The sequence below is a fragment of the Rhizopus microsporus genome (genome assembly GCF_002708625.1).
Source record: "Rhizopus microsporus ATCC 52813 unplaced genomic scaffold scaffold_6, whole genome shotgun sequence".
NCBI classification, from domain to species: domain Eukaryota; kingdom Fungi; phylum Mucoromycota; class Mucoromycetes; order Mucorales; family Rhizopodaceae; genus Rhizopus; species Rhizopus microsporus.
Genome location: NW_019671921.1, coordinates 1,038,914 through 1,061,013, shown reverse-complemented (window position 1 = coordinate 1,061,013; position 22,100 = coordinate 1,038,914). Strand labels below are relative to the sequence as shown.

The 22,100-nt window shown below is 37.3% G+C and overlaps 10 protein-coding genes across 10 annotated transcripts; 5 read left to right on the top strand and 5 right to left on the bottom strand.

Moving 5' to 3' along the window:
- Positions 1-268: 268 nt before the first annotated feature.
- On the top strand, positions 269-2,242 carry RHIMIDRAFT_236813 (Nedd8 activating enzyme E1 subunit 1; the record flags this gene model as incomplete). The annotated part of the gene is made up of 9 exons (XM_023608641.1): positions 269-318; positions 367-470; positions 520-683; positions 733-1,221; positions 1,284-1,343; positions 1,399-1,714; positions 1,767-1,856; positions 1,911-2,037; positions 2,083-2,242. 9 exons carry the CDS (start codon positions 269-271, stop codon positions 2,240-2,242), a joined length of 1,560 nt encoding a protein of 519 aa, XP_023467469.1.
- A 92-nt stretch (positions 2,243-2,334) lies between these two features.
- RHIMIDRAFT_201344 (putative glucokinase) lies at positions 2,335-3,977 on the bottom strand (the record flags this gene model as incomplete). Its single annotated transcript, XM_023606529.1, has 4 exons — positions 2,335-3,306; positions 3,356-3,465; positions 3,533-3,688; positions 3,755-3,977. 4 exons carry the CDS (start codon positions 3,975-3,977, stop codon positions 2,335-2,337), a joined length of 1,461 nt encoding a protein of 486 aa, XP_023467468.1.
- A 671-nt stretch (positions 3,978-4,648) lies between these two features.
- On the bottom strand, positions 4,649-7,278 carry RHIMIDRAFT_291407 (P-loop containing nucleoside triphosphate hydrolase protein; the record flags this gene model as incomplete). Its single annotated transcript, XM_023613807.1, has 8 exons — positions 6,830-7,278; positions 6,667-6,780; positions 6,020-6,612; positions 5,774-5,961; positions 5,676-5,723; positions 5,420-5,611; positions 5,287-5,367; positions 4,649-5,232 (listed from the first exon to the last, which is right to left on the bottom strand). The coding sequence occupies exons 1-8, from the start codon at positions 7,118-7,120 to the stop codon at positions 4,649-4,651; spliced, it is 2,091 nt and encodes a 696-aa protein (XP_023467467.1). The 5' UTR covers positions 7,121-7,278.
- A 1-nt stretch (position 7,279) lies between these two features.
- On the top strand, positions 7,280-8,994 carry RHIMIDRAFT_280375 (uncharacterized protein). Its single transcript, XM_023612902.1, has 2 exons — positions 7,280-8,379; positions 8,435-8,994. The coding sequence occupies exons 1-2, from the start codon at positions 7,488-7,490 to the stop codon at positions 8,767-8,769; spliced, it is 1,227 nt and encodes a 408-aa protein (XP_023467466.1). The 5' UTR covers positions 7,280-7,487; the 3' UTR covers positions 8,770-8,994.
- A 627-nt stretch (positions 8,995-9,621) lies between these two features.
- On the top strand, positions 9,622-10,142 carry RHIMIDRAFT_280373 (uncharacterized protein; the record flags this gene model as incomplete). The annotated part of the gene is made up of 1 exon (XM_023612901.1): positions 9,622-10,142. A coding segment is annotated over exon 1 (287 nt), but the record flags the coding sequence as incomplete, so codon positions are not given.
- Positions 10,143-14,826: 4,684 nt separating this feature from the next.
- RHIMIDRAFT_236809 (uncharacterized protein) lies at positions 14,827-15,249 on the top strand (the record flags this gene model as incomplete). The annotated part of the gene is made up of 1 exon (XM_023608640.1): positions 14,827-15,249. The coding sequence occupies one exon, from the start codon at positions 14,827-14,829 to the stop codon at positions 15,247-15,249; it is 423 nt and encodes a 140-aa protein (XP_023467464.1).
- A 101-nt stretch (positions 15,250-15,350) lies between these two features.
- RHIMIDRAFT_236808 (GATA-domain-containing protein) lies at positions 15,351-16,415 on the bottom strand (the record flags this gene model as incomplete). Its single annotated transcript, XM_023608639.1, has 5 exons — positions 15,351-15,709; positions 15,757-15,865; positions 15,922-15,999; positions 16,055-16,291; positions 16,344-16,415. The coding sequence occupies 5 exons, from the start codon at positions 16,413-16,415 to the stop codon at positions 15,351-15,353; spliced, it is 855 nt and encodes a 284-aa protein (XP_023467463.1).
- A 278-nt stretch (positions 16,416-16,693) lies between these two features.
- Positions 16,694-18,744, bottom strand: RHIMIDRAFT_250891 (uncharacterized protein; the record flags this gene model as incomplete). Its single annotated transcript, XM_023610772.1, has 4 exons — positions 16,694-17,110; positions 17,160-17,800; positions 17,853-18,615; positions 18,661-18,744. 4 exons carry the CDS (start codon positions 18,742-18,744, stop codon positions 16,694-16,696), a joined length of 1,905 nt encoding a protein of 634 aa, XP_023467462.1.
- Positions 18,745-19,927: 1,183 nt separating this feature from the next.
- On the top strand, positions 19,928-20,732 carry RHIMIDRAFT_312862 (uncharacterized protein; the record flags this gene model as incomplete). Its single annotated transcript, XM_023614836.1, has 1 exon — positions 19,928-20,732. The coding sequence occupies exon 1, from the start codon at positions 19,992-19,994 to the stop codon at positions 20,730-20,732; it is 741 nt and encodes a 246-aa protein (XP_023467461.1). The 5' UTR covers positions 19,928-19,991.
- Positions 20,733-21,192: 460 nt separating this feature from the next.
- On the bottom strand, positions 21,193-22,088 carry RHIMIDRAFT_201105 (succinate dehydrogenase and fumarate r; the record flags this gene model as incomplete). The annotated part of the gene is made up of 3 exons (XM_023606507.1): positions 21,193-21,614; positions 21,664-21,919; positions 21,975-22,088. The coding sequence occupies 3 exons, from the start codon at positions 22,086-22,088 to the stop codon at positions 21,193-21,195; spliced, it is 792 nt and encodes a 263-aa protein (XP_023467460.1).
- Between the last annotated feature and the right edge of the window lie 12 nt (positions 22,089-22,100).

Sequence of the window (22,100 nt, the reverse complement as noted above, 5' to 3'; positions counted from 1 at the left end):
AGGCAGTCGGACTTGTGTGTAGAGTTGATCTTTAAGCATAAGTTTATGATTGAGATGCACAATAGATTTGTTTAACGCATTGTGTTTACAGGATACGAATAAGAGGGAAGGTGTCATAAAGTAGTAACACAAGAGAGAGAGAGACAGAGGCAGAAAGAATTGGGATAAAGGGGGGAGGAGAAGGTCGCTTCTTACTTTTCATAATACACACAGAATAAATTATATAGACTTTTTTTCTTTTTCTTTTCCTTGTTTATATACATATATAATGTCGCCTCCAATTGATCTCAAAACACAAAAATATGATAGACAACTAAGGTAGATACTAAACAACTTGTTTTATCTTTTCAATATTTAGAAACATAGACTTTGGGCAACAACAGGACAACAAGCCTTGGAAGAAGCTCATGTCTGTTTATTAAACATTACTTCAACTGGCTGTGAAATCATTAAAAACCTGATTTTACCTGGTAAAAAGAAAAGAAAGCTTTGGTTAGCTATACTAACCATTCAACTTAGGCGTTGGTAATATAACAGTGATTGACGACAGCAAAGTAACAGGCCAAGATATTCAAAACAACTTTTTTCTGGATCCAGAAAGCATTGGCTGTTCCAAAGCTAAATCAGCAGCAGAGTTACTTCAAGAGCTTAACGAAGATGCTAAAGTCACATTTATTGAAAAGGTAAACAAAGGTATTATTATAGAAAATGAATGATAAATCTTCCTCGTAGGATCCTCTCGATTTAATTCAAAACGATCCCAAAGTATTTGAACCATTCACCATGATCATCATCGTCAATATGCCAGAAGAAGCTGTATTGACACTCGCTTCTTTATGTCAAGATAAAGCCATGATTGTTGTCAAGTCGAACGGGTTTATCGGCGCCTTTAGTATTCAGGCACCGGAACACACCATCATCGAGTCACATCCTGAAAACGCAATGGACCTTAGACTATCCTGTCCCTTTCGTGAACTCTCCGAATATGCATCTTCTTTTGATTTGGACGCTTTGGATCAAACGGATCATAGTCATGTTCCATTCGTGGTCATCATTCTCAAGTATGTAGAGGCTTATAAAGCTAAACATGGACAGGCGCCCCGATCTTATGAGGAAAGAAAGGAATTGATAGACATGATCAAAAGTGGTATGAGAGCTGCCGACGAAGAAAATTTTCAAGAGGCTCTTTCTCATGTCTGGAGACTGTCATCAACAGATCATGTAGGTTTCAACATATATCCCTTCCATTTATGACTCATGCTTTTTTTTTTTAATACAATCAGATTCCATCAGAAGTGCGCCAGACGTTCAATGACCCATCTTGTGTCAACGCAGATGCCAATGTAAGTTGTATGTACATGCCTACACAAGCACTGTCTTAACAAGTAAAAAAAAAAGTCACCTTATTTCTGGATTCTGGCAAAGGCAGTACGCGATTTTGTCGAAAATGAAGGGGAGGGACAGCTTCCTCTTTCGGGAAAGTTACCTGATATGAAGTCAGATACAGTGAAATACATTGGATTACAACGCGTTTATCGTCAAAAGGCTCTCTCTGATTTGAACGCTGTCAAGAAGAGAGTGAATGATATTTTGGATGGTGATGAAACAGTCATTTCAGATGAAGTCATTGAAACCTTTTGTAAAAATGCTGGACATATTAAAGTGATTCAGTATCGTTTGATCAGTTCTCATTATAAACAAGCTGATAAAATAGGTAAAAAAAAAAAAAGCTGCTTTTTCATATTTATAAATACCTTTCATCATAGTTCAATGGATGAAAAATGAAGAGAATATTCATTATTGTATAGTGTTCAAAGCAGCAGATCGATTCCAGAAGATATATCATCGTTATCCAAGTAAGTCCTCCAAAAACGGAGGAGGATAAGCAGTGTAAACTGAAATAGAAATAGGTTCTGTAGAGGATTATGATGCATTAAAAGAACAAACTGTAGTATTCTTGGAAAGTATAGATATTCCTTTTGAGCAAGTACAAGAGTTGATGGAAAGTGAAATTATGGATAAAACACTCCAAAACTTGTAAGTTGTGCATATTTCTTAAAGAAAGCGTCTCATCTTTAGTAGTGTACGATTTGAAAACAAGGAAGCAGCTAATATAGCAGCTCTGTTGGGTGGAGTCGTTGCTCAAGAAGCTATCAAGTTAATTACCCATCAATATATTCCCATCAACAACACTTGTATATTTAATGGCATAACATCCACAAGTAATGTATTTGAGTTGTAGCAATAAAAACACATATATAAATGTTATCAAAATCTGTACATGTATATTTATGTATATGCATATGTCTGTATGCTATTTTTTTCTTTTTCTTTCTACACTTGTGGTGACTCTGCCATTCGCTGTCCCTCCATACGAGCAGCTACACAAGCAGTAAGGGCAGCTCCGACACCGCTACCATCTCTGGCAAGACCAAGACGAATGGTGTTGCGAATATCCTCAACTTCAGGCATCATTTCCTGGAGAGCTTCATACATTCTAGATTCAAAGGAAGGGTAAAATTCGTAAAGGGATCCATCAATACCGATGTCATGACCTTCAGGACCAACACCACAATGCTTGACGATAGCCGAAATGGCAACTGCAGCTAAACGAGCAGCACGTTTGCCGACCAATTCGCATACTTTCTTGATAATTCGAGCTTCTACCGTAGATACATCACGCATATTCAAGTTGGTATCCAAGATTTCTTTTGTATGAGACAAATCGGGAGAGTCGTCTGCTTCAATGTTTGACATGAATGCTGTCTCGAATGACCAATGACGAGAGATATCCTTTGCCCAAGCAACTGATTGATGTGGGCCACGTTTGAGTAGGAGCTCACGATCGATCATGTCTGTCAACACATTACGAGTGATTTCACCAAGATACATGCCAGAAATCATCTTTTCATAAATTTGAGCATGGGGATTAATCGATTGACGATCCAGCTTGTTATCGAAGCGAGTTAAAGGAAGTACTTGGCGTTCATTATCAAATGCACCAAATTCCATATTGATAATCATTTCATCTGACGTTGTCTTTCCATCTTTCCATTTTTTGATCTTTTCCATTTTTTCGATATAAGCTCCGTTGGAGCCAGTACCCAAGATGAGACCGGCCAAGGTACCAGGCTTGTTGTATGCATTGGATAAAAGGGTACCGACCGTGTCATTGACAAGCGCAGATACTTTTACGGGAACGTGTTTTCTTAATAAAGCATCTTGTAATAATAAAACGGGGTCCTTGTTAACGGCACCCGAGCAAGCAAACCCTTTTGTCCACGTTGAAAGTATGCCTCGGTTGATCTATAAGATATTAGATAAAATAATTTTTTCTTCTATTTCTTGTATTTACTTTTGATTGAAGAACAGGGAAAGAGAAGGTGTATCCTAAATGAAGTTCCATTTCTTGATCTTCAAGGCCTTGTTCTGTCAAGAACGTATCCACACACTCGGCAATGTAATCTAAAAAAACACAAGTGTTGATCAATCGGAAGTTCAAACCATGATTTCATCTATTATATATTATTACCACACAAGTTTCGCATCGGTCCTACCTTCAATGCCTCAGACACTTTAGCTTTAGAAGATACCGTCTTGAATTTGCCTTCACCTTCCAGCGTAACAAGTACTACTCTCAGGTTGGTACCGCCCAAGTCAAGGGCTAAAAAGCGGCCTTGTTCCTTGCCTAGATACATTACAATGCGTTCAGTTCCATAGCATAACGTCATACACTTTTTTTAAAAAAATATACCTGTCAAGCGGCCCTCGACATAAGATGGAATCATGGCAACCGTTGCGCCTTCTTGACTAAGACCTCTTTCCATTTCTGAAATAAAATGATCACGTATCTTTACAAGGTATTCAGTATCAATAGTGAATTGCTCAATAATATTTTGAATGTATGCTTCTTGTTCTGGTGTTCCACCAATTTCTTGGACTTCATGAGCCTCTGGTGCTTTTGTGTTGCTAGGCATTTAAAACAATAATAGAAAGAAAAAAAAAAAAGAAGAAGAAAAGAGCAATAATCTGTAAACGACTATTTTATGCGGCGGGCTTTTTTTTTTTTTTGAAAAATTCTTTGCGGGAAGCATAGATTTAAAAGATAATGGAAAGATAATGGGAAAGATAAATGCGACCCTTTTCCCTTCTTCTTCTTGTTCACAAACTTTCTAAATACAGCTTATTTATAATCTTATTTTTGTTCAATATATTAAAAAAAAAGGGGAGAATTAAAAAAGGGGTTGTCTGTTTCAGTATCATTTAATCGTGAAAAAATGAAGTGATTTTTTACAAGCTGTCAATGAAAGCGCTCTTTATTGTTTCTGCCAAGTTATCCTTTGTCTATTGATCATGGCCTCCTTCTCTGTCTTTTGAAATAATTCGTCTTTAATAGTTGTATTATTAAATTGTTTACGAGAAGGGGAATGTCTACTTTGTTAGAAATACTCATTTTAAACTGAATACCGATACGATCTTTATTGCTTGATATATGTGGTGAGCACAGTCTATATCGTAATCACACTATTTCAATTGACTATCAGATTGTAAAAAAAAAAAAGGTTTACTACACGCATATGCCTTTATCCCTTTCACGATTGCATTGCAGTGCGTATACATTAGGAACGCATAATCTTTATTTATCTTGTTAGTTCCATCTACTAGGCTTTCTCTGTTGTTGTTGTTGTTGTTGTTGTTGTTGTGATATCGTGTGTAAATCTCCGGTACTGGATTTTTGAAAATGAATCATCCCACTTGATGGATGTTGTCCTGAATGATATCCAACACCAGCTGTATTCCTCGGCACGATGGGTGTATGATTAGCATTACCGCGTCCTCTTCCCCGACGACCTCTTCCACCTCTTCCTCTTCTACCCAATCGAGCATCGCGGAATCTCGAGTTCTTCATGGCCAAGTTTAGCAGTTCAGAAGGAACAGCCTGTCCGGATGTTTCTAGATGCCGTACGAGTTCACCGGCAAACCGATCTTCTTTTTGTGTAATCAATGTATAGGCTGTACCCTTTTCACCTGCTCGTCCCGTACGTCCAACACGATGTGTATGTGAATCAATATCGTGAGCCACTTCATAGTTGATGACAATCTTTACTGATTTAATATCAAGACCTCTTGCTGCAACGTCTGTTGCAACCAACACTTGAGCCTTGTTTTGCTTAAATTCTCTAAGCACTTTTTCTCTTTCATATTGTTGTAGATCACCATGTAAAGCAACGCCTACAAAGACCAGTTTGTAAGGAATAAATAAACAAAAAATAGAGATGTTCTTACATTGATATCCGTTTTGTTGGATACTGGATGCCAGACTATCTACTGAATCTTTTCTGCTGACAAAAATGATAACACTTCCCTCTAATAGGATGTGTAAACAACTTTTGTTATTGCGTATATTTTTTTTTATTACCTATACAGAATCCAGCTAATCTTCTCATAAGCCAATCCCATTTCCAAGTGTCATCAACAAATACTTCAACAATCTGTGTGATATCTTCATTTGCTTGACCAGTCGTACCAACGTTAATGCGAACAGGATCTGAAGTGACATTACGAGCTAAACGTTCTATACGCTTTTGGAAAGTTGCACTGAAAAGTAAAGCTTTTTGAGCGTATAGTAGATCAATGTGAGCGTGGCACCTTTTGTATTTTTAATATAAACATACTTTGTCTATCTGGTCTGACGTTATCACAAATTGATCTCACTTGAGGCTCTGTCATCATGTTTAGTACACTTGTCTAAAAAAGCTGACAAAAGACTTACCAAACCCAAGATCAAACATACGATCAGCCTCATCTAATACAAGATAACTAACCCGTTTCAAATTTGTAGCTTTCATCTTGATCATATCAATCAGTCGACCTGGTGTTGCTACCAAAATCTCAATGGTTCCACTACGAAGGTCTTTGAATTGGTCCAATTTCGATGCGCCACCATAAACAGCGCCTACTCTACAAATGAACATAAGTTCCTCTCTCTTGGTTTGTAGTACATGAATGTATAAATTACTTGAGGCCGTAAGCTTTAGCAAACTTTCGTGATTCTTGGTATATTTGAACAGCTAATTCACGTGTGGGCGCCAGAATAAGGCCAATGGGACCATCACCCTTGACTAATTCCTCTTGGTCCATGATATGCACCAACATGGGCAGAACAAAGGCAGCTGTTTTCCCTGATCCCGTTTTTGCAATACCAATAATATCTCGACCACTTAAAGCAGCAGGTATAGCTTGTCGTTGAATAGCTGATGGTTCTGTATAACCTGCTTTAACAATAGCATTCATCAAGTCTTCATCAAAGCCAAAATGAGCAAATGAGATGCATGGTTTTGGGACATTGTATCCCGAGACAGTAATTCCCATTTCTTGATGTAATACTTTTACGCGTTCATTATCTAATGCAGTAATATCTGGATGTTCTTCATAAAAGTTCTTTTCAATAGGAGTGTATTCAATCGTGCTGTGATCCACTCGGGCTAACGGTTCGATTTCTTTCTTTGTGGGTGCTGCTGTTGCTGTGTCGTCGTCAAGATCGTAAAATTGCTTTTCAAGACGATCTACAGCGGCAGCAGCAGCATAAACTTCATCATCCGAGTTGGCATTCTACAGGAATATTAGCTCATGTATTGCTTTGTATATATATATATATATCTTTACTTCATCTATTTCTGGCAATGGTTGATTATTCGCTCCAATGGTGATTCCTTTTTCTTTCATGTGACGTACATAACTCTCAAGTTCGTCTTCTTCTTCAATATCATCTCTACGAATCTGAATAATAATGGTTATTAATGTGAATGTATATTGTATAATTCTATACCTTTGGTTCTGATTTTTCACTTTTTGCCTTTTCATTCATATCTGCCATAAATGCATCTAAAGGATCTTCTTCTTCTTCCTCTTCTTTTGTAGCTGAGCTTATAGAAGGTCCTAAGCCAGCACTTGCTAATAACTCGTCTTCATCGTCAATAGTTTTTGATTTTTTATTTGAACTCTCGATGCTTTCTGTTATCTTTCTTTTCCCTTCTGACACAGATTGTTCTTCTTGTGCTGCTTTATTCTTTTTGCTTGGAAATCCAAAATTGAATGTCTTTGATTTTTGTTGATTCATATTTTGAAAGAGAGAGAGAGAAAAAAAAAAGGATTCTGAAAATGAAAAACCTTTCTCCCCTTTTTTAATAATATCTTGTAGGCATATTGTATATAATGAAGCCAAAAAAAAAAAGATAATTTTTTATAACATATACAGTTTGGGCCAAAAAGGGGGGGGGGGGGGGATAAATATTCATAGAAATATGCAAGATTATATCACAAGTTCATAAAGGAGAGAAAATCGCTCTTTCTTTTCTTTTCTTTGATACATGTTATTTAAAAGACTATATCTTCTTGTTTAACTATTTATATGGGAAAAATGATTTTATTCCACCCCATTTTTCATCTTTCCCAGCCAATATCAAACTGAAAAAAAAAAAACCAAAATGTCAACAACAGGCTCAGAAAACTACAATCAACAATTCAACTTTTTCCATTTTGATCAAGAGAGCGATTTTGGCATCGAAACAGAGGATGGACAAAGGATCAAGAAGAAAAAGAGACCCGGTCGTAAACCTAATCCTCCAACAGTAGAGAAAAGACGAGCACAGAATAGAGCATCACAACGAGCTTATAGAGAAAGAGAGAATCAGAGAAAGCAAGAGTATGAAAAGGAAAGATTGTGTTTTCTAAAAGAGATTCAAGCTCTGAAAAGGAAACTAGCTCAAGCACAGTACGAAGCAAATTACCTAAGAGCCATGGTGCTTCATTTCACACTAACCATGCTAGCAGAGAAAGGATCAGTACCTCATCTTTTTGTGGATGAAGATGTAGCCAATACGGCTTCATATGATATAAAGCAAACTATATTGAGCAATCCCCCTTTACTCGAGATAATCCTAGAAAATAAGCGTATTGTTGATTTCGCTCAAGCTTTATACAACACTTGCCAAGTGAAAAATGCTATGCACCATAAAAGAAAGTTTTACAAGTTCCCACAGGATTATATTCCCTTGAACAGCGAGTGTCAGCAGATTGAAGCCACTTTTCCGACACAGCCAATAGATCCAAAATTAGGGTTTAGTCAACAACAAGAAGAAGATGCCCTCTTGGCTGATACTCTAGCAGCACAGGAGGAAGACGAGATAATGACGACAGAACAGAATCAATTGACTATACACAAGAAGCCACTCAGGGGCGTTATTCTACAGTCCCCTTCTCTCAAGACAGCCGATGATTTTGTTCATATGCCGCCTTTGCAAGCAGTACATATCACGAAGCTTCAACTGAAAATAGCGAGCATCATGGGACCAAACACTCAACTAGCTTTAGCTCCAAGTAAGTGTGATCTGGTGGAATTTCTCTCTTTTTTTATAACATTTATTATAAATAGCCACCTTACAGAAACTCATTCCTCATGATCTGAGAATAGACTATATTCCTGGACCTTCGATAAGAGACAGAATGATCTTATTTCAGGACTATTTTGATGTAGATGAATGCTTTCAGTATTTGACTCAGAGTACCGTCTTCACCGGTGGAGATGTCCGTGTACCCAGGAATTGGCGTACAGGCTCAGATTATGCCTCCAAGTTTTGGTTTTGCGCTCATGAATTTATCGATGAGTCAGGCTTTCGACAGATGGCAAATGCTTGCAACAGTGTATTAGAACTGTTAAAGGAGAAAGGGTCTACGGACAGAAACGAACTGGCTTCGACTCCTCTTTGAATAAACCTGTGTGTATTTTATTTATTATATTTGAGCAGTAATAATAAGGATGCATATAACAGAAGGGACATGAATAAAGAAAAAAGAATGCGTCATGGCTTACACAAGTATCGCGTATTACTTTACTGATTTGATCCCTTTATGCTCCTATAAATAAAATATAAAAAGAGAGATCATGTGAACACAAGCTTTTATTGTTCTCTCTCTCTCTCTCTCTTTCTCTCTCTTTTTTCATAGTTCAGCAACATCGTACAATGGCTTCACTAACTAAAAATAAATTCTACACTTTTTCTTCTTTATTCTCTATTAAAGAACAGCAGGCTAAACCCTTCTGATCATCTCTAAAATTAGCAAGTGAATGCTTAAAAATATCCTTTTGTAACGTCGCGTACTTTTGCATAATGTGTTACTTTTAAAAAAGCAAATGACTTTTTTTATTTTTATTTCTTATTGCTTCATTCCTGACGCGTCTTTGTGTGTGTGGCTTCGTGAGAGAGAGAGAAAGAAAGAGAGAAAAAGGTAAAGTTTGTTTACTATGAATAATAGACACTAAGGTTTAAAAAATTGATTGCAGTCCTATTATACACATACACCCTCACTGTATCTTAAATACGCTTGTCCTACCAGAATCCTTTCAGGCAGCATAAGCTGTAAAAAAGTACGACAGTTCAAATGAACTAGCTTTACTTCCACCCTAGTTTCTTCTGGGTAATACTAGGGGCATTGCAAAAACTAACAAGGCAATACCTCCTCCAAACTGCAAAAATATTTAAACACCAAATTAAATGTTCGTTTACCGGACATGTATTTTCAGCATTATTCAAGACAAAGTTAAAGTTTATCGTGCCTTTATTTTATTAAACAAGCTAGTATACCATAAGTCAAGAATGCGATTTTATTGATCTTACTACTAATATTGCCAATGATTGTAATGTGACACTCTCTAACGGATACAGATATGAAGAAGATGTTAATCCCCGCTGTAATACTGGTGGTATTAACAGCCAGTTTGATGAAAATCATGATTCTGACCCGGAAGAATCAATGATAACTTCGCCCAGTAAAGAAAGACATGAAGAACGAACGTTAATCGCTATTCAAGGCTTTAATCACGAGCTTTATGAGGGAGCCGAGTTTGACAGCATAGAGTCTATTCGTGCTGCAGTAACAAACTACGGTGAAAAGCACAATATCGCTATAGTGACTTTCAGATCTTCTTTAAAAAGGCAAACTATAACAATGACTTGTAAGCACAGTAAAGACTATCGTAACCATCGCAATAAAGAAGAACTGGAAAGAAGGAAAGAAGCAGCACAGGATAGTTCAGCTAAATAAAGCTGCTGCTAATAAACAAGCGGTACTTTGAAAGGTGGATTGTATAAATTGTTTTATTGAACGACTTTCAGTGGCTTTTCAAAAGAGCTTTTGCAGTTTGGGGAGTATTGCTTTTTTAGCGTTGATTGATCTTGATTCTTTGTTGATCAAACTGACAACATAAAATTAGAGCAAAGAAATAACAATATTTCTTTTTTATTTCTTCTTCTTGAAAAGAAATAAACCAAATTAGCGACTTTATAAAGTCATGTTTAGTTTGACACTGCAGATTGGAAAGCTTCGTTGGGCCACATCATAGGTAGTAGGTAGAGGTAGCGCCAGTAGTATTAGTCTAATTTCTAATGCATGTAGTGTTTCTCCTAGTATTACCCTACGTTTTTATCAAATATGAACAGTAAGAGAATTGAAATTTTTATTAGCGTTAGTGAGTACTAGTCTAGTGTCAAGTAACAAGTAGACTGAACTATGATATTTTAGCTATCCAGCATGGAACGAAAGGTGATAGGTCATTATCAAAATTCTTGAATTTGTTGGAACAATGCCTTAGTTGACTCCTAGCCGACCAAGAGATCATCTTAACTTACAAAGATTCGGATTCTGCTTTGCTTAATATTTTTAACTTTTTTCTTGCAGAATATTGGAAATATAACAGCAATCTTAAAGAGGAAGAAATTCTTCCAGAGGTTGCCGCCGTGTTTCAAAAGATAAAGATGGCAGCTTTTGGTGGAAGCGAAGGTGCTTCAAATAAACGCCCCTGACTGTCATTGTCTGCAAAAACTGTTGATGGAGACAACTTTAATTTTAGCTTTGAAGTAAGTGAAATCGACATAGCAATCGCTATTAGTCTAAGTGTTATTTCCAGGTCAAGAAGTCGACTTTCAAACATATCATGTCTCTAATCAGAAAATCAAATGATCCTTTCTTTACAAAAGTGTAAGTATCACACACAGTAATAAAACGTAATTTATCCAGTGTTTCTATTGTATAGTTTAGAAAAGAACATCCTTCCTTGGGGAACAATGTTAAAACCATTGAACTTGAAAACTTATGAATTAGAAAAAGTATTGAAGTTCATAAATATTTGTAAGACATGGTCTTTGTATCGTATTCTATGTTGAATAAGGGTCAACAAGCATTGTCTACATATCAATAGCAAAAGCTCAGTAACATAAACTGACCAATCACAGTAATAGTTACAATCTTATATAATAAGCGTAACTATCAATTTTATTACCTTCATCTTTATTCTTCCAAATAAAAGAAACATAAAGAGCTCCATTGTGCTTTATGTCTATTCTTAATGCTACAACTAGAAGCGAATTATTGCGTTCGGAAATGGCTCTTTTTGTTCAAGTATGAAAGGAAAACGAGCTGCACCTACAAAACGTATTATTGAAGAAATCAAACGAAAATGCAAGCAACCTAATGGGGCCGAATTTGTTTATGTTGACGAACACTTAATGAGTCAGATCTTTAACAAGTGTAAAATGAAAGAAATGAATAATATCTTCATTACTGGATCAAAGTGAAGAGTACATGCTGTCCTCAAGTGTGAATCTTGTGTTACGGTGTGGAATCGCGCTGTGAACAGTGCATTAAATATATATAATATCTTTGTTTACAAATCAAAACGCGGCAATGAAAGTCCTCCCCCCTTCACAAGATCTGCAAAAGACTAACGGTGCTCCTGGAGTTAATGCGCTGTCTATAACGGTAGTGCATTCCTTAACGTCTCGGTGAGTATAAAATGAACAATGCATTATTTTTTATTCATTATTCTTCTAGTTAAACGCTATACTTATTCATGTATCAACTTAAAAAGTTTTGTTTCATGTTCGTCGGCTAACAGCCTTCACAATGTCCGTATACAAGTACAAATTTTTTGCCACACTGGCTTTTATTTGCCTGTTTTGTTGTTGCCAACGTTTGGCTGATCATATCCGTCAACGATCCAGCATGCTTTCTACCAAAAGCCAAAATATCTATCTCTTCTAAATCCGATTCCAGTGCATTCATGAAACCACACAAAATTTAGCTATCAAAAAATAATAGATACATATAGCTCTATGCCATGTCTTATTATCTGTGTTTTGCTGGCGTTGAAGAGCTGGAATACATCTTGCCACTGTGCCCTTGATAGTGAATATTTATTACGTAGAGAGGGCAGCGGCTATTATATTGAAGAATCACAATCCAATCTTGGAAGGTAGCAGTAGCTGAAACGCCATAGTTTTCGTTATATGATAAATCGTGTAGGTTGAAAGCTACTGTATTTTTATAAATTGTTGACGTTAGTTTTATAAAATATTGTCGTAAAATAAAAAAAAATTATTTAATAAAATGACATCATGTCAAAAGAGAGAGAGAGAGAGATAATGAGTATATGTAGAAAAAGAGAGAAAAAGTATGTTAGTATTAGAGCACATATCCTAATATTAGTTTTACTTACCACCAAGGTGCAGTCTGGGGAGGATAGCGATAGCTACCCAGGATAATTTAAACAAAAAAAAAAAGGACCGGAGGACAGAGAGAACCCAGAGCGTCAGAAGAAACTATTGGGGAACGTTCCAGGTACACATCAGAGAGCAAAGAGGGCGGGACAAGCGAGTCAGCGCAAGGGCCATGAGGACAGGTTAGTTTTGATTTGTGAATCTTTGAACACTCAGAGGGACATTTGATAACTGCTGTCAAGAAGCAAAAAATAGAAACAATTAAAATGGGTTCTTATATGTTTTTCTTTTTCAAACAAGCTTCAGGATCAGGTACCTGAAACAAAGAAATCATATCAAATAGGAGAAATCTACATGGTGATTACTCAAGAATATGCATTGCCAAATATGACTACATGTCCTGATTTCATGGAAAAACCGAATAAAGAATTTAAACTTTTACAGAGAGGCTAAAGAGGGCTATTTCTAATATTAAGTTAATTTCAACTCCAAGACAGTCCACCTGTTAATATTACTGTCAAATGAGATAGTGAACCATATTCTTTTTGTATTTGTTATCACTCTGATAACATTACAACGGTTTCAATATGACATCTCAATTTGGAAATACAGTATATCCATGGATGTCAAGGCTGATGCTACGAAAATATTCTTGGCGACGACTAATTCACATTTCGTACAGCATGAATTTTGTTCTCACGACTGGGTACATTTATTTTCGATCACGGGCAAATTTACTTTCCGGAAAGAGTGTATAGCTGACACCAATGATTCATGTAATGCGATCTTTTTATTGATACACGACACGGTCTGTATGTGCTCATATCGTCAAATGCAGACATCAACTACCGGTGGCCATTCACATCAGACTGTATCATATAATAGACGCTTTGAACTCCTTTACATTTTCTCTAGGATAGAATAGAATGAATTGCTCGGCGTGCACACTTGTTTCGGAGCCGATGTTGACTTCTAGTATCGACCCAACACGACCCGACATAGTCGATAATATGTTTATGTATCTGCTTTTGATTTTTAGCTTGTGTTTGATTATCCCTCCATCCGACTCCTCACAGACGCCAACGAAGATTGATACGCTAACTTTCTCTCTCTCTCACGAAGCCACACACACAAAGACGCGTCAGGAATGAAGCAATAAGAAATAAAAATAAAAAAAGTCATTTGCTTTTTTAAAAGTAACACATTATGCAAAAGTACGCGACGTTACAAAAGGATATTTTTAAGCATTCACTTGCTAATTTTAGAGATGATCAGAAGGGTTTAGCCTGCTGTTCTTTAATAGAGAATAAAGAAGAAAAAGTGTAGAATTTATTTTTAGTTAGTGAAGCCATTGTACGATGTTGCTGAACTATGAAAAAAGAGAGAGAAAGAGAGAGAGAGAGAGAGAACAATAAAAGCTTGTGTTCACATGATCTCTCTTTTTATATTTTATTTATAGGAGCATAAAGGGATCAAATCAGTAAAGTAATACGCGATACTTGTGTAAGCCATGACGCATTCTTTTTTCTTTATTCATGTCCCTTCTGTTATATGCATCCTTATTATTACTGCTCAAATATAATAAATAAAATACACACAGGTTTATTCAAAGAGGAGTCGAAGCCAGTTCGTTTCTGTCCGTAGACCCTTTCTCCTTTAACAGTTCTAATACACTGTTGCAAGCATTTGCCATCTGTCGAAAGCCTGACTCATCGATAAATTCATGAGCGCAAAACCAAAACTTGGAGGCATAATCTGAGCCTGTACGCCAATTCCTGGGTACACGGACATCTCCACCGGTGAAGACGGTACTCTGAGTCAAATACTGAAAGCATTCATCTACATCAAAATAGTCCTGAAATAAGATCATTCTGTCTTCTAAAAATGTTCAATTGGCTATGGAATGATCGTACAAGTGAGAACCTACATGTGCCAATGTAAAATCAATCTCTTGAGCTTTGCTCTTTACTGTCGTAAAGTAGAGCAATACATCAAAGGATGTCTCTAGAGAAAAGAGTACAGGGTGATTATTCAAGCCATATCTCAGCCCAGGATGATGATATTAAAAAAGCATCAGCCTATTTCATTGGTGTCATGTGTACAGGGGGGACACATTGACCAGGTCTCTCTCTCTATTTTTAAAGCCGTTTACCAAATGTAGAAGATGGCTTTCTCTGTGAGAGGCGTTCGAAAAGAATATAAATACAATAGCAAAGGAAAAGAGGAATTTTATTATCAACACATTTCTCTCTTCTATTCAAATCTAATCAACATGTCTCGTACTTTGTTCTCTCTTCTTGTTCTCTTCATTATCGCCACTGCTACTACTGTCTTGGCTGCTCCTGCTGATGCCTGCAGAGGTTTCCGCATCACATCTCCTACTTTATCTGGTTTACAATGGACAGCCGGTCAATGCTATCAAGTCTCTTATGATATTGGTGCCAACCCACCCAGCAGTAGCTACACTGTCTCGGTTGATCTTTACAATGCCAGCAATAACAAGAAGGTTGCCTCTTTGGTCAAGAATGAGCCAACAAGTTCCATTGGTGCCACAAAACCCTTCAATATGGATGCTCCTTCTACAGGTACCTACTATTATTTAGTTATCTTTAACAATGGCAAGGGATGTGCTCCCAAAAAGTCTGTTACCTTCCATGTCACCTATAACCCTAATTCTCCTCCTGCTACTTGTTAAATAACAATATTGTAATAATAAATATATATATATCCTCCATATTATAAAAAATTGTTGTGTAAAGTCTATGTGTCTATTCCCTCCCTTTTTTTCCTTTTCTATTATTGCTGTTTCCACTGGTAGATTCTCAGTGGAGTTGTCGTCGTATGCTGGCTACTATCCATATCTGTTGACTCTTGTTCATTCTTGATGGACGGTGTATAATTACTGATAATCTTGAACTCTTTTCTTGTATTATGGCTTGTGCCACTAGAGGATGCTTCTATTCTATTTGCACTCTCCAAATTTCTATTGAAACCGTATTTTGGATCGATGAGTATAAATGGGTAATTTTCAGGAAAAGTAGGCTTTGCATATGTATTGGCAAGTGCCCCACTGTCATCTTTCTGTCTTTGATCCAATAACATGTAATTTGCAGTTTGAACCCCTATTGCTCCTTTACGTACCAACTTTGCATAATCTAATAACAATCAGATAATCGTATGATCATTTCTATTTCATATTTACGTAGACCACATGCATTACATAGCGTCCTTGCTCCGTCAGGGCCACGACGCCATTCAGGTGTCTCTGTTGTTCCGCAAGAATGACATTTATGGCCAAGTACGTTTTGTTTCTATATAAAAAAAAAGATAAGCCGTCGTTGCTTTATCATATTATTATCATATATACATGTTTCTTATGACATTTATATATGCGATGGTTATTTCTAGCTTGTCTTATAATTTCATAGTCATATTGCTTATTTTCCTAAATGATATATACTTAATAAAAGAACTCTCTCTTTTTTTTCTGTTCTATTTACACCACTTGACTGAATACTTGTTGTCTTGATAATCGTCAAGGCTTGTTCTGTGTTATTTGTTACTTTATTATTATTAATTTCGACGCCTTTTGCTGTTTGTTGTACATTAGCAAACAGGTTTTCTGCAAGTTTGCATAAATTATTGATTATCGTCTCTCGCTTTTCCAATGTAATGAACCTGTGTTGAGCCTGTAAGTATTTTACGTGGTCGTATAGGTCAGAGCACTGGTTTTGAATCTAGAAAGCCGTCAAATTAGCTTCTTTGACTTTTTGATATATTTGAACATACTGTCTGTATGGATCCCATAAACTCTGCTGCAGTTGGCGTTGCTGCTCCTGGCTGACTGGTTGAATTGGTCATCCTAACATGATTTGTTTGTCAACAATGAGAGTTTGAATAATATTGTTCTTTTTTTATGTCTAGTGTGTATATTTATATATGTGTATATAAATTGACTTATTTACATGTTTGATGATCCTGATGCTTCACTGCTATCAATTGGGCTAGAGCACAAGTCATTTATATTCATGATTGGCAAAAAAAAGAAAAAAAGGGTATGATGACTGAGATCAAAAAAGGATCCTTAATTTATTTACATTTTATTATACGCATGCGCGCCCACATTTACATATCCCCTTTTATACTGCAGGTCTTGAAATGGGTTTACCAGTTAGCACATCTATAATTTCCTGTGCATCCAAAGTCTCGTATTCGACAAGCGCATTGGCTAGTCTATCTAATTCTTCACGATGCTCCGTCAAGATCTGCTTGGCCCTGCTCTGTGATCCTTCAATCAGGCTGGAAATTTCTGATTCTATCAACTGCTTTGTTTGTGCACTCAATAGCTGCATGTCATCATTGTCAAAGCTAATGGCTCCCAATTTATCACTCATGCCATAATACCGAACCATACGTTTAGCTACATCCGTTGCTTTTACAATATCACTATGGGCTCCACTTGTCACATTATCTTCTCCAAACACTAGTTCCTCTGCCACTCTGCCACCCATGCAGACATCGATTTGTGCTAGAAATTCTCGTTTGGTGAACGAATCCTATTGAGATGTAAGTATACATTATCTTGACCAGAACACTTGCATGTACCTTGTCCATTTCTGGTAATTGCACAGTCATGCCTAAGGCAGCCCCTCTAGGCATAATGGTCGCCTTATGTAAAGGCATAGCCCCAGGTGTATAATAGGCTACTAATGCATGGCCTCCTTCGTGATAGGCCGTCAACCTCTTGCTTTCTTCAGTAATAACAGCTGATCTACGTTCAGCCCCCATGATAATCTTATCTTTTGAGTGTTCCAAATGGCGTGAAGTTACCTTTTTTGAATTTTCACGACTCGCTTGAATAGCAGCCAAGTTGACAAGATTAGCCAAGTCAGCACCACTAAATCCTGGTGTTCCTCTGGCAATGACGCTCACGTCGACTTCTTCAGACACTTGAATCTTTTTCATATGATGTTTCAGAATCTCAATTCGACCACGGACATCAGGCAGGGGCACGTTCACAAGTCGATCAAATCGTCCAGGTCTAACAAGCGCCTTGTCCAAAAGCTCGGGGAAATTCGTTGCAGCAATGAAAATAACACCTTCTGTTTGAGAAAATCCATCGAGATCTACAAGCAGTTGATTCAAGGTTTGTTTCATGTATGATTGATCCTTTGGGTTTCTTTTTGATCCAATAGCATCAATTTCGTCAATAAATACGATACTAGGTGCTTTTGCTCTTGCAGCGGCTGTATATTATACATTAGATTCTATATGAGGATATGAATCTTTTTTTCTTACCAAATAGTTCACGCACTCTTCTTGCGCCTACTCCCACGTACATTTCATCAAATTCACTTCCACTCATAAAGAAAAATGGCACACCAGCTTCACCAGCAACAGCTCTCGCCAGCATGGTTTTACCTGTACCTGGTGGGCCTGTGAGCAAGACACCCTTGGGGAGTTTACCTCCTAATTCAGTAAATCGATGAGGGTTTTTCAAAAATTCAACAATTTCTTCCAACTCCTGCTTTGCTTCATCTACACCCTGTACATCCTCAAACTTGACAGTCGTATGGGTCACAGGCTCATACTCGGCCTGTGTAGTTGCTGGTTTGAGTAGCCCAGAGTTTTCGAGAGCAAGCGAAAGGATGGTCAAGATACAAAAAGCGTACGTCAATGTCACGCCAACCCAACGTAAGGCTTTCCAAAACATAAATTTCCGTGCCTCTTCGACAACAACATAGATCGGGTTTGCTTTGTTCCCCGATCCGGCTGCGATCGTACCACCCTCTGACACGATAGCTCGTCCACCTTGCCGACTTGCGATTGCCTGTTGAATGACTTCTTTGGGAATACCTCCTCCAAACGTGCTTTTTCCTCCTTCTGTCAGATTTTTCGTACCTTCTTCCAGCTTTTGCAAAATCTTTGTCCATATGGCATCTGCTTTTCCTGTTTGAGCTAAAGCTGCGATATAGTATTGCCAACATTCTTCATTTTGAGCAAAATTGCCACGTTCAAATCTTGCAATGACTGCTTGAGGATTATTGGCTCTTAACCATTCCTTAAAAACAAAATGAGTTACAAGTTATAAATAAAAAAAAGGTACCTTGTATAAAGCTGCCTGTCTTGCAACATCCTGAGGAAATGCGTTTGCTTCTTGCTCTAACTTGCTTAGTCTGCGGTAAGCCATTATGCGGCTACTATTGCTCCCTGTACTTGAAAATATTGTACGACGCTGAACCATGGGTATTATGCGAGTGGTGTCTGCTGAAGGATCGACCTTGAGTATATGAGTACTGTCCAACATGTGCTTGCTAACACGGTTTAGATCAGCCTTTTTTATTGGGCACCTAAAATGTCAACACTGGTTGTATGCTTTAATGTTTTCATCAGTTACCGCAGTTTTAGTTAGGATCCATTGTTTATAATCTTGAGAGAGTCGAGCAGTAGTTGATAATCTTCTTATTGAAGGTGAATTTAGTTTGTAATTTGAAAAGAATCGAGCTGCTTCAGAGGTCACAGTGCTAAGCTATATAAAAAAAGGAGAATAAGAAAATGGTGTTGGTTTTTTTTTTTTTTTTTTTGGCTCATTGAACCTTTTTTGACAAAGAAAAAGCTTCATATGCGCTCATTGATTATATAATATGACTTGTAAAAAGTAAAGTAAAGAGTATATTAGGTTTCGAGACAAAGGGGAGTAGAAAGAGAGAAAACGTAGGGTATAAAATACAGTCAAAATACACATACACACACGGTGTGTGTGTGTGCGCGCGTGCTGAACAAAAAAAGAGAGATCTCAGACGTGACGTAATCGGAACGGCCTAGCCAATCTTTTATGGCATTAAGATCCTCTTGTAGTGAATGGTTTTCGACGGGGTCTTCTTTTCAATTGATTACAAATATTATAATATAGAATAATTTTTTATGATAAAAAACTCTTTTAAGTCGTTTTCTAGTCGAACAGCATGCGTACATTCAATAAAATTTATCAATTCATTATTTTTAGGGTTGTAGAATTGAGTTGTGTTACACTGAACAATGCTAACAATATCCCCTTCTCTATCTCTCCAAAAGCTACCTGAGACTAAATATAGCACTCAATTGTATTGAAACCTTTCTTCAATTGAAATCCATAAGAAGACTATCTCTGTGTATCGTTCTTATTCTCACAATGTTTATCCGGATTACTTTACTTCTTTTGTCTACTCTCTCTTTTCTCATTCTATAAAGAAGAAAAAAAGAGCAAAACTGATAACGTCATTTTCAATTGGTGGTTTGTCCATGATACGACAAAGAAATGTGTAAGATTTACGTCAGTCTGCTTTAAGCGGAACACGAAATGATCTCATAGTGTCATTACGCGTTTTGAAAGTATAAAAATGCTTGCTTGTTTTCGACTGAATTGAGACCTTGTTTAATTCTCATTTATATATCAACATGTCTAGTTTCATCTTTAGAAAATCTCTCTTACAATCCCGTCAAGTCGTTCGTGCTCCAGCTCTCAAGCGCACTTATGCTACACATCCCGAACAAAACAGATCGTCCAACAGCAACGGTGTTTATCTCGCTTTAGCTGCTGCCGGTGGTGTCGCCTATTACCTTTACAGTAGGTCTGGTAAGGCCAAAGATAACAAGGCTGACGTTGTCCAAGACAAGGTGAACCAAGTCAAGGAAAAATACCAAGAAACCAAGGATGAGGCCTTGCAAGCTGCTCATGGTGCAAAGGACAGATATGAGCAAGCCAAGCACGATGCTAAAGAAAAATATGACGATATGAAGGATGGTGCTGTACAGGCTGCCTATGGAGCAAAAGATAGATATGATCAAGCAAAGCATGATGTAAAGGAAGCTGTTGGTGGTAAAGCTGACGAGGCCAAGTCAAAGTACGAGCAGTCCAAGCATGATGTAAAGGAAGCTGTTGGTGGTAAAGCTGACGAGGCCAAGTCAAAGTACGAGCAGTCCAAGCATGATGTAAAGGAAACCGTCGGCAGTAAAGCTGATGAAGCCAAATCAAAGTACGAACAGACCAAGGATGATGCTATGCAGAAGGCTGGTGAAGCAAAGAAGGAAGGCGAAAAGCGCCTTGGTGATGCCAAGGAAAAGGGTCAAGAACTGCAAGAAAAGGCTGGTGAAAAGGTTAAAGAAACTGGTGAAAGCATCAAGCAAAACGCCAAGTAATTGCTGTAATATATGTAATTTTATTTAATGTGTAAATAAATTGAGCCTTTGTAATCGAGCATAAAAAGACGCGTTTTATTTGCTTTAGTTACCATGAGTTAGCTTTTCCCTCCTTTCAATGATATTTGTTTCAAGCGAATGAGAGAAAGATGCATAAAATACATGAATACACAATAGACTCCATACATTAGGCTGTTTTTTTCTTCTTAAGGCAAGGACATGTAAAGATTATTATACTATGTTTGATTACAGTAAACGGTGTCAATAGTCATCTTTCGACTTACAATGTCAAAGGATTAACTGACAAGTTTCCTTTAGCCATATCTTTACTTTTTGAAAGCTGTGAAAATATACTGTGTATCTAGTATTCTTTTTTACACAAAAACAGCACATATTTACAATTGCAACAAAACAGGAGAGAAACAGACACATTTTATTTAAATACGAGCAGGATATGCTTCTACTCTGTTGCCATGAGCATTTTAATTCGTTGGATAGCCTTTCCTGGCTGGAGTCCCTTTGGACAAGTCTTTGAGCAATTCAAGATAGTATGACATCGATATAACGACATCTTATCTTGCAGCCTCTCTCTGCGCTCTTTACCATATTGATCACGACTATCGACCATCCAGCGGTAGGAATGCAGCAATACAGCCGGACCGAGATATTCTTCTTGATTCCACCAATAAGATGGACAAGAAGTAGAACAGCAAGCGCACAAGATGCATTCATATAAACCATTCAACTTGTCTCTATCTTCAATCGATTGTAAATTTTCTCTGTCAGGAGGAGGAGATGTCCTTTGCTTTAAATAAGGTTCAATGCTTTTATATTGCTTATAAAAGTGCGTCAAGTCAGGTACAAGATCTTTGATAATGTTCACTAGAAGCAGTGGTCAAGTTTTTTATCCTATGTGTAAAAAACAACTTACTGTGAGGCAAAGGATAAATCTTGAGTGGTTTTGATATATCAGGATCGATTCTAGCAATACAGGCAAGTGTGTTTATACCACCAATGTTCATAGCACATGAACCACAGATGCCTTCACGACAGGAGCGACGAAAAGTCAAGGTAGAATCTTGTTCATTCTTGATTTTGATAAGAGCGTCAAGTACCATTGGACCGCATGAATTCAAATCCACTTTGAACGTTTTGAGTATAGGCTTTTCTGTAGGTCGATCGGGGTTCTATTTATACGCGTGTACGATTAGTCTATCAAACTTGGTGCAAGACGTGGTTTACCCATCGATACACTTCAAAAGACTTGTATTTAGGCGTTTTCTTGTGTGGTTCATAAGGTGGAGGTGATGGATTAGCGATAGCAGCTGGGTTGCTTGCTGTTTTTAAGCTGCGCATAAAACACTTTAA